Below are 23019 nucleotides of genomic sequence, written 5' to 3' on the forward strand. Positions count from 1 at the left end.
CACGTGCAAATGTCTATTTAAATGCCCTATGTTCAAATATGCTATATGTGCCATGATTTATCTTAAAGCATCATACATATGCTAGTACTGTCCATTGTCAAGCGTGACAACATGTCACATGGTCCAATGTGTCATATGTGTAACATGTGCCACCTTCATCTTTAAGCACTCTATGTGCAAATGTTCGACAGGTGCTATTGTGTCACATATGCCCCCATCCATCTTTAAGCGCTCTACATGCACCATGCCCAACATGTGTTACCATCATTTTTAAGCACTTCGCACGTATGACATATTTAGCATATGCCACCATCCATCTTCAAGCATTCCCACTACTAGTATCCCACATGGTCCAATGTGACACATGCCACGGATCATCTTTAGCACACACATATATCACCTTCCTTCAAGTAAAATAATAATATTCTTTGTCTTTTTCCATACAACAAAATTTAATATAATAAGCATTTTTAAAAGGAATTTTTTGTTGAAAAACAATCAAAGAAATGAATTTTCATTTCTCATTATTTTCTAGAAATGACCTTTCCTAAAAAACACCATTTTCTCCAAAAAAAATTTGTGCAAGAATCTTGAGAGGCCTTTACAGTATTTCTTCCTAATCTTCTCTAATATCTTCTCTTCTCAATATTTTTATTTTAATCTTATGCTTGGGTTTCATTTATGAGAATAACAATCTCCTTTATAGAATAAGATATTCATTTCACTGCTATGGTCTTGTGTATAGCTTGCTTTATTTGATTTGGACATGGTCACAAAACAACAATTAAGACTCAACTAAATCATGGTTGAAAAATTCAAAAACTTGACTTGAGTCAATGTTCATCAAAGTTGGGTGACTCGAACACTCAACCTAACTCAACTTGAAGACACGATGGATATATATTAAGATTATTATTATTATTATTATTTTCATGTTATGGTAAAAAAATATTTAAAACAATGACATGCATATAATAAGTATTAAAACATTAGAAATAAAATAACAAAGTTGAGTGTATCGTGTTAGATGGAGCTCTACGTTAATAGATTGACTTTGGGGTCTGATTTCCTTCTCTAGTATTTTTAATTTTTATTAAAGACACCCTTCACATGGTTATTGACTCGGTCCAAATCATTGCAAACTGCATTGGGTGGACCAAGTTAATGAGTTGACTCGATGAGTCTCCCCGAGCTAGGGCCAAGTTGGCTCCACTGAGTTTCAAGTGCCAATTAGTTTTAAGCTAGGTGAATGTGACAGGGCATGACTACCACCCCAAGCAGTGGTGGCTTTGGTACTACAAATTGTAGAAAGAGACTATATTGACTGCGAATAGTAGAAATGAGTAGTCCCACCATTAAAATCATTCAAATTGTGTGGGTCCGTTGTGGCATGCATATTTTATATAATCCGCTCATCTGATACACTACACACACGCACACACCCATGCACTCACACCACAATGGGATTTCACCACAATGGGTACTCGAATCCATGATCTCGTGTTGAAACTCTTGTGGGCCACCACGGTGGTATTTTAGCACATTATAAGACTCATATGGCCAAAATATGTGAATTTTGAGTTTTTAGGCATTATTTTACACTATTTCTTATGGTGTGGCCCACTAAAGCCTTGAATTGGACTGTTTTTTATTATCCATGATGAAAATTTGTTTGCACACCTTATGGATGGGGCGGACCTGATGCACATTCTCCCCCATGTCATGCTCAGTTAGTTGTAGGCATGCGTCCACATGATTTTAGCTAGATTTGGGGTTCCAACCCATGGCTGCATGTGGGTGTGTAAAAAATAAAAAAAATATATTTATTTGTGGTCCGACAGTTTAAAATTTTTAGTGAGCAATTGAGACATGGGAGGAAACCAAGAAGCCGATAGTAAATCCTAAAACACCTATAAAATGTTAGACCATTATTTATTTTAATGTAGATTAACTTTTATTTATCTTATTTCAAATAAAAGAATGTCCATCTTTCAAATAAAGAATGCGCTGCGCTGATGAGTACATTATCTGTCACTTATAGTTACAGTTCGCAAACTAGGTGAGTTAACTTGGGACTTTGGTCTCAACTCAGCCCCATCACTAACTCGGACCGGGTTTTCCAAGTTACAGCCTAACCTGGTTGCCTAGACCAAGTCACAAGGGGTTTAGTGAGTCTTTAGGGAAATATATACAATTTTTAAAAGATAGATGATGACGATGAGAGAGAAGTTCTTTCGTTTTTTTTTTTTTTTTTTTAATTTTTTTAAATTTTAATTTTTAAATTTTTTTAAAAATTTATTTATAATAATAAAAAATAATAATATTTTTTTTTTTTTTTTTTTTTTCAGTTTTATTTTATTATTGGCTGTTTTTTATTTTAAGATTAATATTAATTAAGATCAAGAAGAAGAAGAAAAAGTCCCCCTTTTTAGATTTTTTAATTATTATAGTTTTTTTTTTTTTTTTTTTTTTAAGTTTTTTAAAGATTCAAATTCAAACTAGCGACCGTTGGAGTCTTAGGTTGACCCGGACCTGGCGACCAACCGAGTCTCAAGCTGAACCCAAGTGGTCAAACTATGCTAACAGTGAAGTTATAAGCGGGACAGCTATCAAAAGTGACCCTTGATGAGTGGTCCAAATCACTTCTTCAACCCTCAATATCACATATTGAATGTGGATTCCTAATAATCTCTTCAATCCTCTGCATATCTTAGTGAATGTGATAAAAATATCTCATAATGGATGGCACCTGTTGGGTACTAGTGCCACAAATAACTACAATCTTTCATAAGATTTTCTGATGAGAATATATAATTACACAGGCCTGTTTGGTTGCCAATTAAAAATAAGTTCATCTCATTTTAGTCAATGGCAATTATACATAAGAAATCATGATTGTTGGTTATTATGATTATTTGTAATCCTTACCAAAAAAGAAATATTAAAATAAGATAGGCTTACTTTTAATTGGCATCCAATCAGACCCTTATGCAGTTTGGCACTTAATAATGAGCTCATCGTATTTTAGTTAACAATAATTACGTATAAGATATTTTGGTAAGGATTAAAATAATCTTGAAAACCCATAATTTATATAAGAGGTCCCTAGTCCAACCATTTGGATCATGAGCTACGGTCCACCCAGAAGATAACTTCATCCAACCCGTCTGATAGGTTGGCCCGACCAGAAGGATTGCTTTAAGAAAAAATAAGTCACATCCACTCATTGAATGGACCACGCTTGTATTTTGCTATTTATCAATGGTAAAAATTGTTTTCTATGGTCTGGCCCATCTAATAATTAGATAGAACTGATTTTTGTACTAGGTGATTCTCATCATGGGGCCAATGTATTAGAACGGTCGGATGTTGCATTCAGTTAATAGGTGAGTAGTTATCCACTAGGGTGATGATAACTTGTGGTCCAACCAGTTTAACTTGATACTTCTCTTTTGTATAAACCATGATCTCTAATACCTAGTCACTGAGATCAACTCATTTTTAAGTGGCAACCAAACGAGCCTTAACAAATCATATAATTTACAATAATAGCTACTTTTATAGCATCACTTGTTTATTTATTTATTTATTTATTTATTGTCTGATGATACCAAAGGTGAAAGAGATGATCAGATGCAATGGGCTGTATCATAAGTTATGATGCCACCATTTTTCCTGCCAGCATGTCATATATTTAGAATATCCTGACCATACAAAAGGTGGGCCACACAATGATGATCACTTTAGATAAAAATCAGGCCAATCTAGCCATACAGTGGGACACAACATATCAACGGACATCTAACTGTATGACATGCAGTGAAGTGGTGTTTCCTACCCAATGTTGATTGGCCTGATTTTCACATCAGATGATCCCATGATGGGGGCCCACTTTTTGTACAGATAGGATATTCACCCCCACTTTTAGACGGTGGGACACATTCAACTTGCCTGTGGCCTATATATAAACCAATCCGGACCATCTGAGCCATTGATTCGCTCTCCCAAGTTCAGACTTCTTTAGGCTAGGTTTGGGCTGAGACCCTAGTCCATGGGTCTGACCCAGCCTGAGTTTTAGGCCTGATAATTATTTGAGCTGTACCTAGGCTTGACCAGTATTCAGATGGTTCGAACCCAATTTAGCCGGGGCTGAGCCTAGGACTTAGGTCCTTAGGTCATGGGCTGGATTTGGGCATGCTTTGAACCAGTTTGGCCCACTTCCAAACCTGTTATTCTTCTCCTCACCAAAAGAAAACTTAGGTTTTAATGGTGAAAATGAAGTTCTACATCTTTGAGGAATACCAACAAAAAGGAAAACCATTTCCTCTCTCTTTCTATTGTTTCCCAATCAGAAGAAAAGTCTTATAAGAGAAAAACAAACCTGTTTTATGATTTGTAGTATGAACAAACATGCCCTATTGATGAGGCGAAGTAAGAACGTGAAAGACACTTTATGTGTGATATTTACGTTAGAGGATAGATCTTTTACAAAATTTTATAGAAAAAGCTTCTTTTCAATGCTTTTATTCACCTGCATGGAAATGTGATTCGCCTGCATGTAAATGCTATTTAACTATCTTTTTGTTACCTATAGATACGATTCAAACCATGAGCGAGGGATCTACTAAGGGTGCCTAAAAGTCAATTTCATATAATCATTAGGTGGGCGACACCAAAGAAAATAGCAGGCAATCATATGAAAGTTTCCAAATTCAAATGATAGCCCATGTGATAGTTGGATTGGCCTTATACTTGGGGCTTATTTTCTTGGTGGGGCAATCTTTCTAGATGAGTTAGATTACTTATACAAAACATGATGGGTCCAACAAGCAAAGTTGTAGAAAAATTCTACTCTACAAAACATTGTAGAGTACACTGGGAATCCGGTAATTACCCTATTCGGTAGGTGGTACATATGTTTTATATAAGTCATCCATCTATTCTTCTAGCTCATTTTATGGCATGAGTTAAAAGGGACTATTAGGTGAGACCTCAAATCCACTGAGGTGGGTGGGACCGCTAATCGTGTGGTCCACTATGATGTATGTGACTATATCCACCCCTCATCTTAGGGCATGATGGAAAAAAAATGAAGCAAATCCAAATCTTAGGTGGACATAAAATAGGAAACATTGGTAATATTTAAGGGTGCACATCGAACCGGTAGAATCGTGGAACCGGATCGGAACCGACCAAACGGTCCGGTTTGATCCAGTTTTAAAGTGCATCGGTTCCGGTTCCAAAAATTAAAGAATCATTTAGTTCGGTTCGGTTCCATTTTGGAATATGTAAAATCGAACCAAACCGTGATTCGAACTGTGGATCCGAACTGTGAATCCAAACCGTGGATTCGATTTGTGGAACCGAACATGGAACCGAACCTAGAACCGTGAATTTACAATATATTTTAGTTGTATATTTGACTCATAATTTATGGTTTACAATGCACCTTTTGATTGTTTTTATAAATGTATTTTTTCACACCATATACAATATTTAAACCATTCATCAAATGGATCATAACGCGAAAGGACATGGACTAAATTATAAAATAGAACATGCAATTGGTCTGGATTATAAAAAGTCCAGAACCGTGGAACTGATCCGGAACCGAACTGGTTTTCATGGTCCGGTTCTAAGGTGCAAACGGTCCAGTTCCGGTTCTGAAAATCCTAGAACTATAAGTAATGGTTCAGTTCTAATTTCACCCCAGAATCAGATCAAACCGAACTGTGTGCACCCCTAGTAATATTAGATTATTAAAAACTTTTCATGGGGTACAAAAGTGTTGGATTAAGCTGATATTTGTATGGTCTCTGACCTTATTAACCGGTTGGATGGCAAATAAACGTTCAGGCGGCCCCCATGAAGTTTTTAATGGTGGGGATTCAATTACTAATGTTTCCTATGGCATGGTGTAAATAAGATTTGGATCTGTTTCATTTTTCGGATCATGCTCTAAAATGAGCTTTCAGAATGGTTGGATGGTATAGATTTAAGGCACACACATCAATATGAGCCCTACAATCAGGGGTCCCACCCACCTAGGTGGATCCGGGGTCTTACCTAATCACCTCCATTCGATAATGAGGTAGATCATATCTTAGGTGGATCACACCACATGATAGTAATGATTGAACGTGACCGTTAAAATTTTTTTGAGGGCCACGGTAGTTTTGTATCAAGATGATATTTGGGTTTTCTCCGCGTAAATGGTGGCGCCTATAGAGCATCTACCAGCACCGACTTACCTATCGATTCTGAGCCCAGGACACCAGGGCCCTACAGGATAAGGGACGTGGTTTGGCCAGTGACGCTGCCGCTAGCTACGTAGCCAGTGGTCGGTGCTCTGTGGGCCCCACCATGATCTATGTATTTTATCCACGCCGTTCATCCATTTTTTCACGTTATTTTAATAATTATCCTATAAATGACTCTGATAAAAATCTCAGGTGGACCACACCGTGAGAAAACATTAGTGATTGAATGTCTACCATTAAAAACATCCTATGGCCCACTGTAATGTTTATTTGACATCCAACCTGTAGATTAGGTCATACAGACCTGGATTAAGTTAAAAAACAAATATCAGCCTGGTCCAAAACTTTTGTAGCCCGAGAAGTTTTTAACGGTGAGAGTTCAATCAACATTGTGTGGCCCATTTGAGATTTTAATCTAACTCATTTTTGAGTTCAAGCCATAAAATTATCTGAAAAAATAGATGGACGGGACAGATGACACACATACATCATGTTAGGGCCCACAGAGCACCGACCACTGACCATTGGCGGTAGCAGGGTGAGTAGCCAATCCGTTTCTGAGGATGGGCTCGGATTGCGTGGCGTACAACACAGCACCAACATTGCTACACGCGGAAAAGCTCCATGGGCCATCATGATGCGCGTGTTTTATCCACGCCGTCCATCCATGTTTCAAGATAACTTTAGGGAATGAGCCAAAAAAGGAGGCAGATCCAAAGCTCAAGTGGAACACACCGAGGGAAGCAGTGTGGATTGAATGCCTACCGTCCAAAACTTCTTGGGGCCACGTAAGTTTTGGATCAAGCTTATATTTCTGTTTTCCATTCATCTAGATCTTTGTGACCCAATGAACAGGTTGGATGGAAAAATAAACACCATGGTAAGCCTTAAGAAGGTTTCAACGGTAACCGTCACTATCCCACTGATTGTTGTGGTGTGGTCTACTTGAGCTTTGGATCTGCCTACTTTTTGGGCTCATTTCCTAAAGTTATCTTGAAACATGGATGGACGGCGTGGATAATACGTCATGGTGGGGCGCACAGATCTTTCCACGCATACACCCATAGTCAGATCTTTCCACGCATACACACTACCATAGTCGGTGCTGTGTTCTACACTGCAGAATCCAAGTCCATTCATCCTCTACAAGTTACCTCTTCTTCTGCTCTTTCCTTGTCAAAATTCCATGAAGTACTCCACAAGACGTGTCCAACGCAATTCATGTAAAACCAACATTCGTGCTAGTGTCACACGTGAGCATGAGATCCAAGCCATCCATCACTTGGGTCCCATGTAAATCCCCTTGCTTAAGAAAAACTGGCCTATTGGTTTTCGATCCATCCATTTTTTTCTTCAATTGTGGTCCGTTTGCTGATTTAACCAGCCTGATTTTTGTGGCAGATGCTAAAACAATGTGCCACACGGTGGTATGTACACGTACTCACTTGTACACGTGTGGCCTTAAAAAGCTCATTTCCATGTGCTAGCTGCACCTTCATGGTAAAGCAAAAAATGTGCTAACAAAGGTAAATAGCTTTATTTACCCAAAAACATCAATACACCTTCCTCCTCTCTCTCTCAAATTAAGTTAGGTTGCGTTTGGTTGCACCAAATTCAATTGAATTTTATGATATTTCATGATTAACCAATCTAATTTCGTGCAAAATATCATGATATCTGGTGCAACCAAATACACCCATAATAAAAAACCACACATTAAAAATGTAATTAAGCTGAGATAAAAGATGAGAGTCACATCTCAGCTTAGTTACTTGATATCTGAGTTATTGTGATATGGGTCTTTCTAGTTATGTGATGTCTGAGCTTCTATATTCATATATGAATAATCCAACGGCTTATATTCGTTAATAAGCCTCATATATACGCCATAATAATTGGTTTTTGATTGAAATATGGCCATAAAATGGTGATTTTCAGCTAATAAATAAAATATCCCAACACATTTCTCAAAATAAGACAATTTTGTAACTTCTCACTCAAAATTTCCACGTGTATAAGATGAAAATGATATATAGATTCATATGAATATCTACAAACTAAAATTGAATTAAAAGAATACAAACAAAAAAACTAATATAACTCGTGTATCATAATCAATGGACCAAAGAAATCTTCCCACCCAAAACACCCGACATGATATTCGATTCATTCTCATCAGGAGTTAGGTTCAAGTCCAATGAGAAAATTCGCCTACTATTCGATCTCTTCACAACAGGTTGCACTTCAGAGAATCCCTCTATCGTATTTCTATGGCGCCTCATATGCCCACCTAAGGCCTGACCGATCGCGAACTCCAGTCCACATATAGAACACTCATGAACTTTAGGCTTTTGCAAGTTCTGCATCCGGCCATGATGATCGTCGAGGAGCCGCGGCTTCTTATGACTAGCACGATGACCCCCAAGAGCTTGAAATGAAGGGAATTGACGATTACACGTCTTGCACTCGAAGACGCGGCTCAACGGCTGAGATTCCCGCTCCGTCTCGTTTCCACGAGCAAGCAACATAAGAAAATTGGCAGTGCGGATGCTCTCCATCTCTCCGTCCATGTCCATCTCTCTGTCGTCCCTCATGTGCTTCATAGCGTACAAACTTGAATAAAGAAGATAAAGCAGGTGATGATGATGATGAACAACTTTCAAGAACAGAACTACAAGAACTTCAAGAACTTCAAGAGCTTGAAGTTGTATTAGAGAACAACTAACCCTAGAACAACCCTAGAAACTCTTAAACTGGAAGGAATGAATAAAAGGTTGCTTGTTTGATGAAAACACACATATACTAGAAGTATCCTACTTGAGAATGGATGTTAGTAAGAATATGAGACTCCTTTTTATAAGGTTTTGCTTGCAAGTAACCCAGTTGTGATAGACTTTGAAAATGACTTAAATGCCCTTGCGGAAGGATATTTTATGGAGTCGGCTAACGTGGGTGATTTTGTAATATTTCAATAAAACAACAGGCATTGACTAGCAGCCATACTATTACGTAAGCGTGTACGCGTGGTCAGGTGAATATCCACGAATGAGTCGTGACTCGGTGAGGATGTCAGTGAGCTTCCTTGAAGCTTCGGGAGTCTGCTTTTCCGTGTTTCTAGAACTTTCCTTGATAGTGTAGTGTGAAAAGGAGTGTTTGATCTTTGATGTGGGGTTGCGAGTCAGCGACACGGGCGAGTGACACAACGGCTGGATTACTTAACACGGGGGGAAAAGTGGGCCCCACGTTTTTCTTTTTTTCGTGGTTGAGACGCGGTTCGAGAAGGTTACTCGCAGCCGCGAGTCGGCACGTGCTGAATAGTGAAGCGTGTGGGGTCGTTTGGGTGGCTTGATGAAATTGAGCTGGTTCAGTTGATGGGTGGGCCCGGATTATGTTGAAGAGGTTTGTTTGTGTTTTTTTCTGTGGCACGCGTGTGGAGATATTTGTACACATACACGTGTAAATACTAAAGACGTGTGAGATCTGAGCTTTCTATAATTTTGTAAATAATGTTTAGAACTTCTGAAAAAAGAATCAGATTGTTTAAATGTTCAGGTGGGCCACAATGTACGGATTAAATTGATCAGTTACAACGTTTTTTAAGCAATTCATTTGTTTTGATGTGATTTGGCCCACCTGAGTTGCATGAATTTTAAGGAAGAAGATTCAAACAGTATATCACACCTGATTGAAAGCTCAGATCTCACACACGTGTGGATGTGCACACATCATATGCGTGTGAAATTAGCTAACTTTCGTTTCGTGTTTGAATGAGTGAACATCCTCATAAGTAGATAGGCTAGATACTTGGGCTAAGAAATATCGAGGCTGCCTGATGAACGATCCAGATCTCATATACATGTGCAAAATCAGCACGTGTAAGGCGCTTGTGTTTGGTGCAAAGGCGTCGTTGCAAAGATCATTACTGGGATCCATGTAGTCAATAGCATATTCCTCTCTTCACATTCGGTGGCTTTGGAGTTCTTTAAAGAATAATATTCAATGCCATGCCAGAGCATGGAATATGATGCAGATTGATACATTCATCCTACACTTGGCATGCATGTAACTCAGGTGAAATGGTCCACATATATGGATCACCGTTGATTTTATTATAATATAACTGATCACATCATCCTTACCGTCCAACTAGTGTTCATAACTCAAATAGTCAATGGCTTTTCTTTCTTAGAATTCATTTATTAACCACTTAAAAAATGGTGAAAACAGTCCTATTGATTTATTTCAATGGTGAAAAACCTATTTCCCACAATTTTAACGGTATGGATTGATATTTAAGAAAAAAGAAAAGGGATCTCAGCATGTGAATGTCTACGAGATTCCATGATACGTCATGTACGGTATGATTCTCCTGTAGTTTTTTCTGAGAAACATGGGCTGTATATGTCAGGTAGTTAGGAATGAGAGATGAGAAAGTGGTTTAGATACTTCAATCACGGAAGTTAGTTTAACTACGCTTGCTGATTCTCGACGCGTGTAGAACCGTACACATACACGCTCGGCCATACGTGTAAATATGAAACACGTATATGAGATCTGAGCTGTCCATAAAGTTGGAAATCATGCTGGGATCGTTGGCCTAAAAATAGAAAATCTTACTCTTAAAGTGGACAACGGCAAAAAAGTAAATTGACGGTTACAAAAATCCTTTTCTAGGTATCATTTGTGTTGAGGTGGTGTGGCCCACCTGAGGTCTGAAGTGGCAGATCTACACAGTGCAGATCTTCTGATTGAAAGTATGAATTACATACACGTGTCGCAGTGTGATATATGCGCCCGCGTGTGAATATGGACGGCGCCCACACGCGTGTGTGTTAGTATACCTCTTGTTTCACATGATCAGTGGCAGATTTCCGTTAGTGAGACTCGCTTTATGAGAAGTTTCGTGTTGAGTGGTTTGGATAATTCATTAGAATTTTTAATTTATACACGCTTCGCATGCTTCTTAGGTTTGCCAATCCCACACGCTTGCATGGTCCCATCTACGTGCTGTTGATTGGTAAAAATCCAAACCGTCCGTCAAATTCATCCCACCAAATAGATTCCCCAACCCATAAATCATAGTATTTTCTATGCTATATTGACCACAATGAATGATAGAAATGGACGGTTAGGGGAGCTTGTTTTAGTCATCCATCTTTTTGGTACAAAGTGACCCACTGGATAAAGGGTAAATGGCTAATTTAGAAATCAGGGCTTCTAAACAGAGGGGCCCATCTGATGGATTGATCGGATCCCACGAAGATATGCTATCTTGGCACGTGTGGTGGTGTATGGATGGGCTGGGTGATACTTACGTGTGTGATTAGCGAAGCCAATGTTGTTATAGGAGGAGACGTGACCATGTGAAAAGGTGGGAAATGGATTCTCACTAACAAGTGTGCATTACTTTATATAGCTTGATTACATTGAATTATTGAACATTAGTCTTCTAAGGTGCCCCGCAGCCATGCCTCATTCTGTGTCCTGCCCTAATTTCTGCTGAGAGGTGTGGTGATCAACTATTGGAATTATGGACTTATATATATATATATATATATATATATATATATATATATATATATATATATATATATATATATATATAATTAGCTTATACTATGGATAGCCCAACCATAAAGTATATGTTCACTGTTAGCCACCCCTAAGAGGGATTCGATGCCATGACCTCAGTGTTGAAACGAGTTATCTTCCCTCAATCTGCTACCTGAGCTATGGACCAAGGTGTAATTATAGACATATATAGTGGGCCTTGGAGTAAACAAAACTAATTGAATGATTGTAAAGGCTGGATTTGTAAGTCGCTAGGATAGCTCATGTGGTTGGAAGTTATATGGGGCCACCAAGTTATGGGTGAAAATTTCACCAGTTCATTAGTTTCTCCAACTTATATTAGGACATGATATAAAAAATGAGGCAAATTCAAAACATAAGTGATCACATTAAGGGGGCGTTTGGTGCATGGTATTAGATGGGATTAAGTGGGTTGGAATTGCATTTGCCTCGTGCCAATTCCACTCAATGTTTTGGAGGAATGGAAAAGCTTGGAATTAGATTAGATGGAATTGCATTTGGTCCCATGCGAATTCCACTCAATGTTAGCAAGTTGTGCAGGTCCCACCATGATGTGTGAGCTATATCCACACCGTCTACCCATTTTTTGAGATCATTTTAGAGCATGGGCCAAAAAATCAGGTAGACGTAAAGCTCAAGTGGACCTCACCATAGAAAGCAGCGGGGATTGAATACCTACCGTTGAAAACTTCTTTGGGGCCACATAAGTTTTGGATCCACCTCATTTTTAGGCCCATGCCATAAAATGTGGTTACAAAACAAATGAACGGTTTGGATATAACACATGTGTTATTTTCAATAGTTTCAAATGATGGTGGATATATCCATTCAATGTACCACCGTATTACAAACATAGCATCGAATTAAGCTTATCCCATCTTAACATGGGACAATCCCTACCATATGTAATAATTACATTTTTTAAATCCCATCCCACCTAATCCTTCCCAATACCATGAGGCAAACACCCCATTAAGGGAATTGCCCGCAATGTTTATATGCCATGCTTTAGCTTGTTCCAAAACTCTATCCGTATGGGTTTAGATGGTGGGCGCTTCATCCCATTATTTTTTGGAGTGTGGTTCACTTGAGTTTTAGATCTACTTCATTTTTTGGAATCATGTCTTGAAATAAGCTCCAGAAATTGATGAATAGAGTTAATTTCCGTAGATACCCTAAACGTTCGTACTTTTCTTTTTTTTTTTTTTTTTTTTTTTTTTTTTTTTTAACACACGCCCCCACACACTCACGTTAGTGGAATTTCACCACCTATGGGTACTCGAACCCTTAACCGGGATTAAGGACCCCGTTCGTACTTAGCTTCTGATGGCAAGAGCTTCAAGCAACTGGTGTACGGATTCCTAAATGGACGGCTAAGACAAGGAAAGAACCCATTTGATTCTTCGACCATGTCCCATCAACAATAGATCCCAATAGATGTGCCATACAATCACCTTAGGGTGGAGATTGGCGCGGAACACAATTTAGGGTACACCCTCAGGGTAGCGAACTGCTCCTTAAGGAGAGTCATGTTTATCGGGTTATGTAATGTCTAATCATACATAAAAACTCTGCTTATAAACCTTGCCTACACTCCAATGTGTGTATGCGCCCATCCCAACCGTCCATTCGGTGGACCATTACTTTTGCCCCAAGCAATTCGAACCAATTTCCTCAATTCTTTTGGTGGTCACTTGGGAGGGTCAGGAACAACTCATCAGTTTCATTTCCACACTACGACCCATCAAATGGACGGTCATGATCAATGAAATCTGGAGCATTGGTGGGTAGATCTCAGTGTATAATTTATACGTAACTTCCTTACCCTTTCTTTATTAAAACTGATTGTGTGATTAGTTATTTAATAATGTGATACCATAACTATTTTATTCTGATAAGAATTCTAATGGTTTTTTGTCCTTTTCTAACGTATATCTAATAACTCCACACGCATATGGAACTTCCATCCGTACACAGGCACACGTGCCAATATGGCACATGAATGTGAGATTCGATCTCTCTATCAGGTGGGCCACATCATAGAAAGAAAGGAGCGGTTGAAAAAATTGTTCTATCCGTCAGCTTTCTTTGTATAGTGTGTCCCACATGAGGAATGAAATGAGCTGATTTTTGAGGCAGAAGATCTAAGAATTATTTCCAACCAGATGGAAAGCTCGGATCTTGCACTCATGTTTCATGGTAGCACGTGTGCGTGCGTGTGGATGGATAGCCGTCCACACGCGTGTGTGGAATTCGCAACCCATGCTGTTAAGGTACTCACTGGCCAGTAGCACCTAGACGTTTCCGTGGAAGTCAGGTAGACAAGTCAATGTAAGACTTTTAAAGTGTTTCTCTTTTGATTGGCTTCAACTGGGTCAACAATACTTTTCAGTAGAGGGCTTGTTCCAAAGATCTGCACCGTTGATAAGGTAGGATTGACCGTTGATCTGATGACTGTCGTCACGGATGGACCATTTCCTGAGGATCTGCTTGATTGGATAATCCCAAACCATTTAGCTAGTGCCCTGCAAATAGACGGTTAAGAGAAGATAATTGTTTGGTGCACATTCGATACGGAGAATGCATATATTGGATAGCAAGGATCTTCCAACCTGGACTAAGTTTGGGGCGTGGTCCATCTGATGTGGCCACCATCTGATCAATGGTCTGGATTACCAAAACGGGTTCCGGGGATCTGCGTATCTGTAAAACTAGGGACAATGGTTCAGATATCCCTGCTGTTGATCTGACGTATGTGCAGCAACGATGCTCCATTCCCTTCAAGATTATTCTAGATGGGACAATTCAAACCCTTGGATTTAGACTCTGATTTCATGCTGAACTTGCGAGCAGAGAGTCGGTGCGCTGTGGGCCTACCATGATGTATGTGTTCTATCCAGGCCGTCCATCAAATTTTCCAGATCATTTTAGGCCATAAACCAAAAAATGAGGCAGATCCAAATCTTAGGTGGACCACAAGACAGGAAAAGGTGCTGATTGAACGCGGACTTTTACAATCTTCTTGCGGGCCACAAAAGTTTTGGATCAAGCTAATTTTTATGGTTTACTTTCATCCAGGTTTGGTGTGACCTTATCAACAGGTTGGATGTCAAATAAACATTACAGCGGGTCCTAGGAAGTTTTTAACGGTGAGAGTTCAATCACCACTGTTTTCCTGCGGTGTGGTCCACCTAAGATTTGGATCGGCCTCATTTTTGGACTCACAATCTAAAATGATATAAAAAAATGAATGGACAGCGTGGATTAAACACATACATCATGGTTAGGCCCACAGAGCACCCACATCGCTACTGGCATGATACTAATCACATCTCAACATGTTCAAAAATCGCCAGCAGTCATAAGCCAACTGTAGGAGACTTCGGCTCCAAACAATGGATTGACTGCGGTTGCGTCTTTCCAGAAGAAACGAATACTTAGCTTTTTAATTTTTATTTTTGGCTATGGTCGCGTGCAGTTAAAGGCATCTCACCTATGACGGAAGTCGTCGTTGTAGTCGTTGTTGTTGTTGTTATTGTTGTTGGTGTTGTTTGTTAATGGATGTATGTGAACTGTTTTTCACATACAGCCATTTCATTCATTCCAACGTGTTTGGTGCTTAGAATCTGTCCAGACGTTTAAGTCACATATTGGTACGATCACCATCAACTTATCGGGTGGGCCACGCTAGTGCGCTGAGTCATAGCATCAGCCGTCCAATGTATTGACGTCGAGTGAATTTTCCTGACTTTCATTTCACCCTCTGCCTACTTTTGGTTTTAACGGGGTTATTCTACACAAGTGATATAGGTCGGCAGGAGAGCAATTTCTTTTAACTGAATCATAGAGTTAGACGCGGATTGTTTAGTGCGGCCGTCGCAACCTTTTACCGGTGGCATGAAAACTACGTGGGCCCACTATGATATATGTGTTATATCCATGACGGTTAATCTCTCTCTCTCTCTCTCTCTCTCTCTCTCTCTCTCTCTATATATATATATATATATATATATATATATATATATATATATTGGGGGTAATTCCTACGAAACTTGTGTGAAGTTTGTCGAGAGCTCATCATATGTGATGTGAATTCAGAATTTTAACAGTCCACATGAAGCAATGCCTCATGAAACCTTCCGGGCCTATTTTTTTAATTTGATAAAAAACTTTGGTGCGGTCATGGAAAATGAAAACAGCTTCCTCCTTTAATTTGCATCTCTCTTTTCTATGGCCCACTAAAATTTTAGATCAGGATGAAAATTTATCTTTTGGAGTTTTAACACGTGCAAATGTACGAATGTGCATAGGTGAGCATGACTATATATCTAAATATATATATATATATATATATATATATATATATATATATATATATATATATATATATATATATATAGTCATGCTCACTTAGGCACCTACGCACGTGCGCACCTTTGCACACGTGCCTTGGGTGTCTTCCAACGGTCCATGTGATACAAATCTAGTGTACATGATAACCCCACATGAAAATTTTCTTCATTTATTTGCATTTCACTCCGATCTAAAATTATGGTGGGCCATCAGCAAAGAGAAATTAGGCAAATTAAGGTTAGAGGAACATGTATTTAATTTTCCATGGCCCATAAAAGTTTTAGATCAAAGTAAAACTTGGGTGAGGATTCTCACGAGGTCTCTTCTACATGAACGTCTCGATCTTTCGATCTCACATCACGTATGATGGTCTTAAACAGTTTCTTCCATATGCTACGTCTCTCTATAAATATATATATATATATATATATATATATAGTATATATACTACACATATAGATATATATAGAATATAATGCTCAACCATATGTAAAGGTCTAGCGTGATGCGGCAAGTATCCTCTTGTTTCCTTGCCAAGCCCAACTTTCACAGACAAATACAAAACATTCATAGTGTACATGATAACAAGGATAACAGCTTTTCGTATCATTCTACTTTGCATATCTCTTTGCCATGGTACACTAAAAGTTTTGGATCATGTGATAAAATCAGTCGGCTAATGAGGTTTCACAGGGCGTACTACCAATCATGGTGGACCTTTTAGATTTTATGCCCATGACATAAGTGTGCAGAAGTGTGCGGTTGGTGGAGCAATCCTCTCATACTCTACCTCTCTCTCTCTCTCTCTCTCTCTCTCTATATATATATATATATATATATATATATATAGTTTAAGTAGGCTACAACATAAGAAACATTGAGAATTGAATATTAACCATTGAAATTTTCTAAGAGCCATAAAAGATAAAAGTTTTGGATCAAGCTGATATTTGTGTTTTCCCTTTGCCCACGTCCAGAGTAGGTTGGACACGACAAATAAACACCACATTGGGCATAGGAAGGTTGTAACGGTGGATGTCCCCGCTTTGCTGTAGTATGCTCTACTTGAGATTTGGATATGCCATGCCCTAAAATGTGCCGGAGAATGTACGGATGGTGATGCAACACATATATCACAATGGGCCCCACAGTCTCCACACCATAGTAAACGGTGGTGAGCACCTCACTAGACAATTTGCATTTGAATAAGTGGTGCAAAGATGGAAGATGATGCGGTTTGGAGCCAAGTGTACTTATATGAGATCTAGACCGTTCATCATGTGGGACCCACCATGAATATGTAAGTAAATCAGGTAAATTCATTTTGGACTGCACATCTATGTGAAAAATGAAACTGTCCATATTCAACCTGTCTCAACTTTGGGTGTCTTGGATACTTACTCTTGCTCGGGTGGCATACTCTCAGGAGTTTCAACACCCGATCAAGGGTTCAAGTATCCGTAGGTGGTGAAATCCAACTTAGGCCTGAGTATGTGGGGGGGTGTGTGTGCGTGTGTAAAAAAAAATAATAATAATAATAATAAAACTTTGGTTGTCTTCATGAAATGATCCACCTTATAAATGATCTAGGTGTTATACTCATGTCTCCTGTTCGCACGTGTGCATGTATCTATCATTATGCTTGAAAATTAGAATGTGGTTTTGTTACAAATCACATCTTACTAACATGTAGCATTTTATAAATGCAAAACCATCCATATGGTTTAAATCATGGGCCAATGAGGTAGTAGCATGTTTTACTAATAAGCTTTTTCAGAATTTGTTGATGAACTATTTTATCTGTGTGATCTGAATAAAGATGGCAATTGTAGTTTCATTTTACTCTTCATTCTCTTCGAGGAGATTAAATCCATCTTCCACAGAGATGGAGTAGACAGTCGATCATGCATAGCCAATGGGAAGAGCTCTAACAGCTAGTGGATGGACAAGGATATGATTTTCTCCACCATTCTGTTGATGCAGAAATCTGATTAGCTCCTTCTGAACCTGCTTACCTACACATTTTTTCCCATGACTCACGTTATATCTTTGAATCTTGGCCATGTATGATAACCATGTGCGAAACTGATAGTTGGAAGAAAGTGTCAGTCCGAAATCAATGGCAAAATTAGATGGTTAACTTTATTTGGCCGTTGTGACCTTGGACTAAGCTTCATTATCGGCAATGATATGTACAGTCAAGATTAGCATACGCACATGGGACTAGCATTGTGGATGAGCTGTCATAGTTTGGCAAATTGTAGGAAATGTACATTCAGTCAATTGCATTATGATAGATTGTTGAGAATTTTCTTATGGAGGTTGAATCAAATAATATATTTGTTTTTGAAATTTTAATGAAAATTTAAACATCCAATTTTTCTTTCAAAAATAATTTTGAATTATATATATATATATATTAAATGTGGTTTTCATTTGTCACACATCACTTAGAAATGGGAGATTTCTTGAATTTATAAATTATACTTTTGATACCTTACTTAGAAAAGAGGCAAAGAGAGAGAGAGAGAGAGAGAGAGAGAGAGAGAGAGCTTAGGGCACTGGAACACACTCACATGCGTGCTAATTAGACGATGTGAAGTTTGAAAAAGTCAGTTAAAATCCGCCCCATCTATATAAACATATAAACCAGGCCTCCCATATCAATATTGGGAGATTTTTGGATTTCGATATTTTTTTATATTTTTAATTATAAATTAATAACTAATTTTAATTTTAAATAACACAAGTCATGAGGGATATCAAAAGACATTTTATATGAAGTTATGACATTTTAGAAATTCAAAAATATGCATGTTAATTATACAATGTGTGATTAAGATTTCAACTGCAAATGCCACTCCATCATTGATTCTCTTTTAGAAAAAAAAAAAACCTATAACCGACTGACTCTCTCTCTCTCTCTCCAAAGCAGAAGTTCTTACTAAATTGCAGCATCTGCCAAAGTTATTTTGGCAAATAAAAAGCCACATGGGATCCAAAACTCAAGTAGGCTACACCATAGGAAACAATTGAGATGGATAGCCACCATTAGTTTTGTGTAGGCCATACTGTGGCATTTATATGCCATTCAATCTATTTATTTGATGTGCTAATAATAAAAGAATTAGCAAAAAGTCTCATTATTCTTTAACCATAGTTGAGCTATACTACATAAATTCAAAAATTGTAGGTAAAAGTTTATAAGTTGGCTCACTTGACAGCTGGATCAGCCTGAAATTTTGAATAAAGGCCAAACAAGATATAGCTTACTTGACAGATGGTATGGATTTTATGCACGCTTAGTCATTTAACTCATATTAGTGAAAGAAACTACCTAAAGTACCCAGGCGATGTACTAAAGTCTTTTCTAACTGTCCTTATCTCTTATCTTCCTTTATCTACGTATGCCATGCACCCTAATAAATATAAAAATGAATTAGTATACTTTCAAAGGTTTTTGCGTTAAAATCAAAAGAATTTCACGATGGAATTACATTTAGAACTTCTAAGATTTTGAATATCTCATGATATGATCATGGTAATATTTCATGACTTTCCCACAAATATCATGAAAATTTAAAATTCTCGGCATGATTTGACACAATGGTCCAGTGTGCAATTTTCCTATCACATGAGCCAAATCATTTTATTTTGCAAAGACATAAAATGTCATGAGGGGATGTAGGCGGAGCCCATGGATAGGTGATCCAGGCCGTTGATCTGGTGCCCATGGTAGATGAGGGATGCCCCCAAAATTATTTTGAGTTGAAGGATCCCGGCACACTCAGTGGCATGTTTCCAATCCGTGGCTTTTTGTCATCTTTTTGTTATTAACCATCTATTTTCCAGGACAGTGATCGAAACGGTTAGGATTATTGACTTCAATCCAAAGGTCCATGTTGTCCATCAGAATAACGGTCCAGATCACTGGATCTGGATCCCACCTGTTGGCCAGGAGAGCGTATACAATTCTTCCAGAAAGAGAGAACGTTTCTGTTTGTCGCGATGAACCTGTGATATACTGCGACTAACCTCCGTACAAATTGCTTTCGTAGTTGAATCTGGATCGTCCATATAGTGGGCCATGCTGCTAAAAATATACCACTGTGCTAGTAAATGATACATACAAACAGCGTGGCCACCCGCTGTTTTGGAACCAAAATTTCCACGTGTATAAGATGAAAATGATATATAGATTCATATGAATATCTACAAACTAAAATTGAATTAAAAGAATACAAACAAAAAAACTAATATAACTCGTGTATCATAATCAATGGACCAAAGAAATCTTCCCACCCAAAACACCCGACATGATATTCGATTCATTCTCATCAGGAGTTAGGTTCAAGTCCAATGAGAAAATTCGCCTACTATTCGATCTCTTCACAACAGGTTGCACTTCAGAGAATCCCTCTATCGTATTTCTATGGCGCCTCATATGCCCACCTAAGGCCTGACCGATCGCGAACTCCAGTCCACATATAGAACACTCATGAACTTTAGGCTTTTGCAAGTTCTGCATCCGGCCATGATGATCGTCGAGGAGCCGCGGCTTCTTATGACTAGCACGATGACCCCCAAGAGCTTGAAATGAAGGGAATTGACGATTACACGTCTTGCACTCGAAGACGCGGCTCAACGGCTGAGATTCCCGCTCCGTCTCGTTTCCACGAGCAAGCAACATAAGAAAATTGGCAGTGCGGATGCTCTCCATCTCTCCGTCCATGTCCATCTCTCTGTCGTCCCTCATGTGCTTCATAGCGTACAAACTTGAATAAAGAAGATAAAGCAGGTGATGATGATGATGAACAACTTTCAAGAACAGAACTACAAGAACTTCAAGAACTTCAAGAGCTTGAAGTTGTATTAGAGAACAACTAACCCTAGAACAACCCTAGAAACTCTTAAACTGGAAGGAATGAATAAAAGGTTGCTTGTTTGATGAAAACACACATATACTAGAAGTATCCTACTTGAGAATGGATGTTAGTAAGAATATGAGACTCCTTTTTATAAGGTTTTGCTTGCAAGTAACCCAGTTGTGATAGACTTTGAAAATGACTTAAATGCCCTTGCGGAAGGATATTTTATGGAGTCGGCTAACGTGGGTGATTTTGTAATATTTCAATAAAACAACAGGCATTGACTAGCAGCCATACTATTACGTAAGCGTGTACGCGTGGTCAGGTGAATATCCACGAATGAGTCGTGACTCGGTGAGGATGTCAGTGAGCTTCCTTGAAGCTTCGGGAGTCTGCTTTTCCGTGTTTCTAGAACTTTCCTTGATAGTGTAGTGTGAAAAGGAGTGTTTGATCTTTGATGTGGGGTCGCGAGTCAGCGACACGGGCGAGTGTCACAACGGCTGGATTACTTAACACGGGGGGAAAAGTGGGCCCCACGTTGTTCTTTTTTTCGTGGTTGAGACGCGGTTCGAGAAGGTTACTCGCAGCCGCGAGTCGGCACGTGCTGAATAGTGAAGCGTGTGGGGTCGTTTGGGTGGCTTGATGAAATTGAGCTGGTTCAGTTGATGGGTGGGCCCGGATTATGTTGAAGAGGTTTGTTTGTGTTTTTTTCTGTGGCACGCGTGTGGAGATATTTGTACACATACACGTGTAAATACTAAAGACGTGTGAGATCTGAGCTTTCTATAATTTTGTAAATAATGTTTAGAACTTCTGAAAAAAGAATCAGATTGTTTAAATGTTCAGGTGGGCCACAATGTACGGATTAAATTGATCAGTTACAACGTTTTTTAAGCAATTCATTTGTTTTGATGTGATTTGGCCCACCTGAGTTGCATGAATTTTAAGGAAGAAGATTCAAACAGTATATCACACCTGATTGAAAGCTCAGATCTCACACACGTGTGGATGTGCACACATCATATGCGTGTGAAATTAGCTAACTTTCGTTTCGTGTTTGAATGAGTGAACATCCTCATAAGTAGATAGGCTAGATACTTGGGCTAAGAAATATCGAAGCTGCCTGATGAACGATCCAGATCTCATATACATGTGCGAAATCAGCACGTGTAAGGCGCTTGTGTTTGGTGCAAAGGCGTCGTTGCAAAGATCATTACTGGGATCGGTGTAGTCAATAGCATATTCCTCTCTTCACATTCGGTGGCTTTGGAGTTCTTTAAAGAATAATATTCAATGCCATGCCAGAGCATGGAATATGATGCAGATTGACACATTCATCCTACACTTGGCATGCATGTAACTCAGGTGAAATGGTCCACATACATGGATCACCGTTGATTTTATTATAATATAACTGATCACATCATCCTTACCGTCCAACTAGTGTTCATAACTCAAATAGTCAATAACTTTTCTTTCTTAGAAGTCATTTATTAACCACTTAAAAAATGGTGAAAACAGTCCTATTGATTTATTTCAATGGTGAAAAACCTATTTCTCACAATTTTAACGGTATGGATTGATATTTAAGAAAAAATAAAGGGATCTCAGCATGTAAATGTCTACGAGATTTCATGATACGTCATGTACGGTATGATTCTCCTGTAGTTTTTTCTAAGAAACATGGGCTGTACATGTCAGGTAGTTAGGAATGAGAGATGAGAAAGTGGTTTAGATACTTCAATCACGGAAGTTAGTTTAACTATGCTTGCTGATTCTCGACGCGTGTAGAGCCGTACACATACACGCTCGGCCATACGTGTAAATATGAAACACGTATATGAGATCTGAACCGTCCATAAAGTTGGAAATCATGCTGGGATCGTTGGCCTAAAAATAGAAAATCTTACTCTTAAAGTGGACCACGGCAAACAAGGAAATTGACG

At 38.7% G+C, this 23019-nt stretch overlaps 2 protein-coding genes across 2 annotated transcripts; both read right to left on the reverse strand.

The window, feature by feature from the left end:
- Positions 1–8263: 8263 nt before the first annotated feature.
- Positions 8264–8951, reverse strand: LOC131252998 (zinc finger protein ZAT11-like). The gene has a single exon (XM_058253812.1). It carries the CDS (start codon positions 8861–8863, stop codon positions 8375–8377), a length of 489 nt encoding a protein of 162 aa, XP_058109795.1. The 5' UTR covers positions 8864–8951; the 3' UTR covers positions 8264–8374.
- Positions 8952–20370: 11419 nt separating this feature from the next.
- LOC131252999 (zinc finger protein ZAT11-like) lies at positions 20371–21058 on the reverse strand. Its single transcript, XM_058253813.1, has one exon. The coding sequence runs from the start codon at positions 20968–20970 to the stop codon at positions 20482–20484; it is 489 nt and encodes a 162-aa protein (XP_058109796.1). The 5' UTR covers positions 20971–21058; the 3' UTR covers positions 20371–20481.
- Between the last annotated feature and the right edge of the window lie 1961 nt (positions 21059–23019).

This window comes from Magnolia sinica, chromosome 8, assembly GCF_029962835.1.
Source record: "Magnolia sinica isolate HGM2019 chromosome 8, MsV1, whole genome shotgun sequence".
Lineage (NCBI taxonomy): Eukaryota > Viridiplantae > Streptophyta > Magnoliopsida > Magnoliales > Magnoliaceae > Magnolia > Magnolia sinica.

Coding starts and splice junctions, on each gene's coding strand:
- LOC131252998 (XM_058253812.1), bottom strand. CDS start 8,863: ATGAAGCACATGAGGGACGACAGAGAGATGGACATGGACGGAGAGATG.
- LOC131252999 (XM_058253813.1), bottom strand. CDS start 20,970: ATGAAGCACATGAGGGACGACAGAGAGATGGACATGGACGGAGAGATG.